Source organism: Cucurbita pepo, chromosome 17 (genome assembly GCF_057944985.1).
Source record: "Cucurbita pepo subsp. pepo isolate OVF chromosome 17, ASM5794498v1, whole genome shotgun sequence".
NCBI classification, from domain to species: Eukaryota; Viridiplantae; Streptophyta; class Magnoliopsida; order Cucurbitales; family Cucurbitaceae; genus Cucurbita; species Cucurbita pepo.
In genome coordinates this window covers 3,097,377-3,105,229 of record NC_141814.1, presented here as the reverse complement: position 1 = coordinate 3,105,229, position 7,853 = coordinate 3,097,377, and the positions used below count along the sequence as shown (strand labels likewise).

The 7,853-nt window shown below is 34.8% G+C and overlaps 1 protein-coding gene across 1 annotated transcript; it reads right to left on the bottom strand.

The window, feature by feature from the left end:
- Positions 1-1,826: 1,826 nt before the first annotated feature.
- Positions 1,827-4,082, bottom strand: LOC111778617 (cell number regulator 6-like). The gene is made up of 4 exons (XM_023658547.2): positions 3,689-4,082; positions 3,489-3,603; positions 3,140-3,405; positions 1,827-2,249 (listed from the first exon to the last, which is right to left on the bottom strand). The coding sequence occupies exons 1-4, from the start codon at positions 3,794-3,796 to the stop codon at positions 2,031-2,033; spliced, it is 708 nt and encodes a 235-aa protein (XP_023514315.1). The 5' UTR covers positions 3,797-4,082; the 3' UTR covers positions 1,827-2,030.
- Positions 4,083-7,853: the final 3,771 nt, after the last annotated feature.

Sequence of the window (7,853 nt, the reverse complement as noted above, 5' to 3'; positions counted from 1 at the left end):
GATCAAATATCTCAACGCAAGAACACTTGTTTGAGATTCGAATCACTCCACAAACAAGATTGATCATGTCGAGCTTGAATGATTCTACATGCAACCTAAACTACATAGAATTGCAAAGAAACTTACAAATACAACATACATGGCTTTATATAACCTCAAAATGAAACTATTAAAGGCATTCCAAGAGTTGTAACATTCATACTTAATGACCATAATTAACCATTATGTAATTGTAACCTAAAGTAAATAAAAACTCTTTAACTACATTAATGAAATACAATAACTCTAAATTGTAATCCACCCAAAATTTATAACAATCAAACTTCATTAATTGAAACATCTTTTGATAATTTTGTCAACCTTTTCTTCACATTTGAAGTATATTGTATGATTGATGTCTTTTGGTTCATATCAGATAATATTAAATGGTAAATAAAATAATCAAAATTATTATTAAAAAAATTAAATAAACAATTAGGAGGCCTTAGACATAAACTCCAACCACCCTCACAAGCACGAGTTCATAAACTCAGATCAAGTCAAATATGATCCTCCAATAAAATATTAATTAATGAATTTATAAATAAAGATTAAATATTTCGTAATCCAATCTTATACAAATTCATTGTATAGGATACCCACACTAACATGTTTCCGATTTGGATTAAATCATTTGTAACAATTACAAAATGAGTCGTATTAATACTTTTACCCGGATAATGCACCAAACTTTATCTATATATCATAAACCCTTTAGGATATTATTTGAACAAAATTCTTCTGCATGTCAACCACATACCTTTCAAAATTATACTAATAATCTTAGATTTTTCATACGATAATATTAAATTGCAAATAAAATAATCAAAATTTTATTAAAACTTAAATTATCAATCTGAAGTTTTTGAGCATAAATCCCAACAACTTACAAAACTTAGGAACATTTGGAATTATATTAACACACGGACTAGTGGCCCTATTATTAATTTGTCATGATATTTGTTTGAATTATGTGATGCATACTTCCATATTTGTTTGATTAGGATTAATATGTTGATAATGACTACATATAAGTTTTTCGAGATCATGATATAACATGTTAAATAAGCACGATTGAAATAACAATATCTATGTAGTTTTTTAAGAAATTGAAGTCATGATAATTATGGAAATATTAACGTGCATTATCTCATTCAACCACGACATTAAATGCGAGACTTAATACATGTTGTATGCCTATATGATCATGAATTACTTCTCCAACATGTTATATATAGCGTACACCCCAAAATTATTCACATTTCTTTATTTTTCATCGATTTTTGACAAGCGTGAGTATGCGCTAGCTCATAATCAAGCCTAGGGGTTTCGTTAACGATCACACCTAGTAAGCGCATGTACATGTATGTGATATGTGTGTAGAAAAATACTATCTTATCTATAAAAGAAAGTAAAACCCAAGAAATAGTTATAAATTTTTAGGTTATTAGTCAAGATTCATATGGTAGTATGGTAGTGGATGCATTTTCATCCATAGCATTGTTTGTAGTTATTTTGACCCAATCTATAAACTTTGCGCTTTAATGTCTGTTGGGTATTTCAAAAATCTTTTTTCGAAGTCCCGTAGAGATGAAGATGCATCATGAGTTGACTTATAGTGTGACTTGTCAGATACATTGGGTCATGACATTCACATAGTAACGATCATATGTTTAAGAGGAAAAGTTGGGTCATTACAATACCTAGAATCGAGTATAACACAATTGATTGATACATATATTTCGACCAAAAAGATATACATATATTTCGACCAAAAAGATATACATATATTTCGACCAAAAAGATATATGCTTAAATTGGGAGTGCCATTTGAGAATTGCACTCGATTAAAACAAAGAAGGAAGAGAATAATTGTTGGTAATAACGTTACAGATTCAAAAACACTGAACTAAAAACAAAGATTCCTAAAATATTGTCATTCCTTATAAAAGTTCCTAACTCTCCAAGGCCCATGAAGGAGTTAGTGAGTTCTAAATCGTCGTGATGGCTAGTTCTTGAGATGGCAGAGATGAAGTGGACGGTGCAGATTCATTCTGGTGGATGTTCATCGCCTGAAGGGCAGGAGGGCTGATGACTGTCATTTGCATGGCAACGTTATCAGAAAGATGGTTCCTCATTTCTCTATGCTCTTGACATAGCGCACACCAATGCATGCAGCAATGCACCAGACATGGATCGCATGGAGAGTTCTAAGAAGGTACACCAAATATTAGGGCTTACTAAAAACCTAACCATAATTTTGATAAATAACATCAAAATACCAACCCAAATAAATAATTTCAATCAATATGTAGGTTGATTTTTAGAAGTGTCCTCTTTTGCGGATCAGCGAGATCAGATGTGGGATCTCGATTCATTTTTAGAATCATTTGTAGAATTGTTCTCTTTCGAGGCCTGGCGAGAACCAATGTGGGATTCCACAATCTGCCCTGATTCATTTAAAAGTATCCTCTTTCGAGGCCTAGTGAGAACCGTTGTGGGATCTCACAATCCACCCTTCATTTTTAGAAATGTCCTCTTTCGAGGCCTAGTGAGAACCAATGTGGGATCTCACAATCCACCCCGATTCATTTGTAAAAGTGTAACCTATTCCTATTCCGATCTGGCCCGATATGGAATGAACTTATAATCATGAAATCGACCCGATTATCAGATTATAATTCATTTGTAGAAATGTAACCAGCCATATTCTAGTCTGACCTAGTATGAAATGAACTTATAATCATGGGTCAACCCTAATATGGAATGAATCTCACAATCCACCCCTCTTTAAGGCCCGGTATCCTCGTTGACACTCATTTCCTTCTCCAATTGATGCGGGACCCCAATCCATATGAGCAAATCGCCAGCCCAAGTCCACAGTTGCCAATTGACTCTTTGAGTTTTCTTTTCAGGCTTCTCATCAAGGTTTATAAGACGCGTGGAGAAGTTTCCACACACTCATAAAGAATGTTTTCGTTTTTCTCCCTAATCGATGTGGGTCATTGTTATTAGACACAAAATTGTTAGACACAAAATTGTTTTATTATAATAGATCCGAGAAAGAATAATGAGAGAAATAAAAGGTTGTGTGTGTGACCTTAAGATGATATTTCTTCTGCAAGGACTGGCGAAACAAACCAGTATAGATACCACACATCCACCAAGCAAACAAGAGGCTTTCAGATATCAAAAAAGAAGTTTGGGGATCAATGCCATGTATAAGTGCCGTTGCCGCCGCCACTGCCATTCCTCCTTCCACACACATTGCATGGCAAACACATGCATTTTGCCACGGTATCTCCTCTTTCAGTGTCTCTACATTTTCCCCAAACAACACACATGGGCACAACATTCCTCTCCAGCCTGCACCACATCAAAATCAATCACTAGACTCGTAGTATAATATTGTCAACTTTGAACATAAACTCTGTTAGCAACAGTCTTACAACTCTGGGTATCTTGAAGACAACCACAAATGCCAGTGGTCCAATCTTCATCGGCTGGTGGCTGATAGCTTTCCGGTAGCGGCTGCCCACACTCCTCACATCTATGAACAATCAACTGTTTGTGCAAGTCATTGTATATCAATATTCAACACACAACATCAATTGTTGATATATAGTAGAAGAAAAAAAGAAAAGGTGACCTGAGGCACTTGAATAGGTTGATTCAGCTCTCCAGGGGTGATATCCTCCAATGGCGCCTGATCTTTTGTCAATCTCACATACCTTGATTGCATATTACCGTCACCCATCTTTCTCCAAAATCAAAACAAACAATGTGCCAAATCAAAATCTTCAACCAATTTTTGTAACCCTAATATTATTTTGTTAATATTTTCATCCTATGAGGGTAATGTGTGGATTAACACATCAAAATTGGCGTAGAGAACCCCTTTTGTGGAGGTCTATAACTCATTGGTTTTTGTAAAGTATAAGAAACTCCCAGGGTTTTGTTGGAAGTGTAGAAGATTTTAGGGTTTTTATTACAATTTTGTAGAGAAAAGGGTGAGTTTTAAGAGCTAAGAATTGTTTAATGGGGATGGAAACTAATGCTATCTTAAATCAAAGGCATGAACACCATGCTAAATATAGACTCTGGAATAAGAGAAATTTTGGAACATTAAACCATTGTTCCCTAATTTTAGATATTGACTATGCTAAGGGATTTGATGATTGGCCATGAGAGGCTTTCGGAATTCCAAAAAAAGCTTTGGGAAAAATTTTGAGAGGTTGAAGAAGGGAGCCAAGGGACAGGGTAGGACTACACAAATGTAACATATGCTGAGTAATTTGTAAGGTAAAAATATACACCAAATTTAAAAAGGATTATATTGGTTTGAGGGTATGATTTTGGGCGCCCGTGCACAAGTCTTGCATGTCATAGTCAAGTTGGGTCTGTAATGCCCTCAATAGAGGGGTGGGTTGGCGGGTCTCCAATAGTATCTTGTATAGGTGGTTTTGTGACGGCACAAGTCTTGCATGTCATAGTCAAGTTGGGTTTGTAATGTCGTCAATAGAGGGGTGGGTTGGCGGGTCTCCAATAGTATCTTGTATATGTGGTTTTGTGACAGGTTGACTTTCATCAACAAGACTGCATTTCTGTCGAACATTCTGAGAAACGAACCTACTAACTCCGCTCTACTGTCTCTTCTGTCATTTAACCAAGATTGATAATATTAACTACATCAGTAGATGTTGATCGTTGTTATTGAATTGGAATATGATGGATCTTTTTCCTTGGATCAGTATGAATGATCTGTCACCAAACTTTGCTTGAACTCCGGTCATATGGTTGCTTACTCTGTTATTCAGGTACCACATATTAGTCTCCACTTAATTTTATTTTTTTCTTGAAGAGGTTTGTCATAGTCTACTCTTCAATGAAAGTTAACAATGTGAATGTGATGTTTGCCTCTTCATGCACTTCTTGTTCCTACTCTTCATGCATAGTTTAGTATTTTTACAAGATTAACATCATGCTCTTGTCCTTTTTGCAGGTTGACATCATAATGGGTTTATGAGATATTGTTACGACCTCTTCTATCGCTAGGTATGAAGCCACAACCATAGCAATGCCCACGACCTTTGCTTTCCATGTTGTAGCGACTGCATCCCTTTCCACTATTCATCGTCATTGCATCGCCTATAATGACCTGGATTTTTTAAGTAATTAGGAGACTACCATGTGTCAAGATGAACTCTAAGTAAATCCCTAATTGTTAAGCAATGAGGAGTTACCTCAGATAAACTTTAGGTTTGTCCTTGGTTTTTAAGCAATTGGAGGCTATCATAGCTCAAGATGAGCTCAAAGATAGCCCTGGATTTCTAAGTCATTATGATTCTATCTCATGTTAAGCTTTAGGATAGTCCTTGGTTTTAAAGCAATTAGGAGACTACACTAACCTAAGTGGAGCTCAAAGTTAGCACTTGATTTTTAAGCAATCAGGTTGTTATCTCATGATAAGCTTTAAGCTAGTTTGAGATTTTTAAGTAATTAGGATGCTTCCATAAATTAAGATGAACTCCAGGTGAGCCATTAATCTTTAAGTAATCAGGAGGCCATCTCAAGAACATGTGCGAAGTAAGCTTAGGACACACCCATACCCTAAAGTACCCTAGCCTAAGAATGCTAAGATATAAAGAATGCTAAGAACAAATAACCAAGGTTATAAGACTCAGAAATCAAAGAAATCCATAAACCTCCCATGATACAATATGTTCATGACTCAGACTGCATCACTTGCAATGTAAGAAACCTTATATGTTGGTTCCAGACTATGCCACTTCAAAAGTATGAAGCATTGGACGTAGGTATTCAGACTATGGCGCTTGGAATGTATGAAGCTTTGGGCATACGGCTTAGAATGTAAGATGTCTTGGTTGTAGGTTTCAAACTGTATAGTAGAGAACACACGAAGTCCTTGATACAAGTTCAAATTACATACTTGGAACACATGAAGTCTTGGACGTAAGTTAAGACTATGTCGCGTGAACACACATGAAGCCTTTGGCATAGGTTGTCAGGTTCATGTCCAATATCATAAATCTTAGGAGGAGTGTCTTAGGGAACAAAACGAGAAACAAGAACTAAGGGCAAGAACCAAGAGCAATAACTGAGAACCAAGAATAAGGATTAGGACATGGATCAAGATCCAAGTTCTCAAAACTCAGAACCTAGAACCTTGGAACTAAGCCCTTAGGCTGCCAAGATTAAGAAATTAGAACCTAAGACCAAGGTCTTTGGGGAAAGATCAGGACAAGAACTCATAATTCAAGAACAGAAGTTAAGAGCCTAAGCTTTCATGTAAAAAAGAAGAACATGATAAGAAAGAGTGTGGTACCTTAGCACACTTAAGAACACGATTAAGAGCCTACAAGTAGGTTACTCAGTGACTCTTTGTAGTCACTCAGATTCTCTCATATTTTTTAGGTGACAAGAAGGAGTTGGTTAATGATAGACGCAGATTAGGAGCAGGTGCCATACAAAGCTATACCGTTTTCAACTGTTTCAATATTTTAATTGTTTTGTTTATCGTGTCAAATGTATTCAAACTTTAATTTGAATTTAGAATGTATTTATGTTTTTGTTTTAAAACGTGAAAATTTTGATTCATGAAAAGATATGAATCCAACCCTTACGTCTTCCTTGCAACACAATCTCGATGTTCCATGAAGAAATGGAGGGGAGAAAGTCATGGTAGAGAGTTGGAGAAACCGAGTATTAGGGCAAGGAACACACGTCCGTGAACTTCTTCCCCTATTTTGGGGAAGAAGAAGATGACGTGACCGATTCAATTGAACCGACTGCCAACACAAACCTAACTGAACCGTGGTTTTTTTTAAATTAAACCCAATCAAACCGGTTCCAAAGAAACTAATGATATCAAAATAATATAGTTTATTTAAAAAGAAAAAAATTGAACTTTAGATAATTTATTGCATTGCTTCGTTAGAAATAAAAATCTTAAATTATGCAAATATACATACATAATTATTAAGCATGTGTGTTTCACGTGAAATTGAAAAATAACCATTTTTTGCTTCAAGCCGAGAGATAAATGGACCAATGAAATAACTCCCCAACTGCTATACGTTGACTAGCTGTACAAACAGCGCGTGGATAACACGCGGCATTACCTTAAAGCTTGATTTTCCTGTAACGTGTTCCTTCTGCCACCACATGTCATTTGGATATTTTAGGCAATATTGATTTCCACGTGTTTGACACGTGTACCTCACATTATAATATAATCTCTTTTTTTTTTTCTTTTAATAAATATCTTTTCCTAGTCACCCACAGAAATACTTAAAAACTATTTAGATCTGAAACAATAACGATAAAAATAAAATAAAAAAAAAAAAAAAAAAATCTTCTCATTAAATATGAAATTAAAACCCCATAAACTTAACCATAATATAAAATAATTATCTCCACTTTATGAATATATAATACATAATAAATACTTTCATATATTTTATTATTTTTAGTTCAATTAGATCGCATACAAAAAAAAAAAAATTGATATTAATTTTCTGGTAAAGATCCCAGAAAAATACGTAGAATTCATATAGACAATAAAACGAAGATAGAAGATAAGAATGTCAGGTTATCCAAACATAGAGGAAAACTTTCGAGGGGACCTTTACTAGTCTTAAATGTGTCAAATGTTCACTAACTCGAGTTGGAAGCTAACGATTATCTCCCTAATTAATACTCGTCTTTTCCAACATATTTTATTCTAGAGTGTCTATATATATATATTTTGGAGTAATAAGTCCATAACATTATTATTATTATTATTATTTATC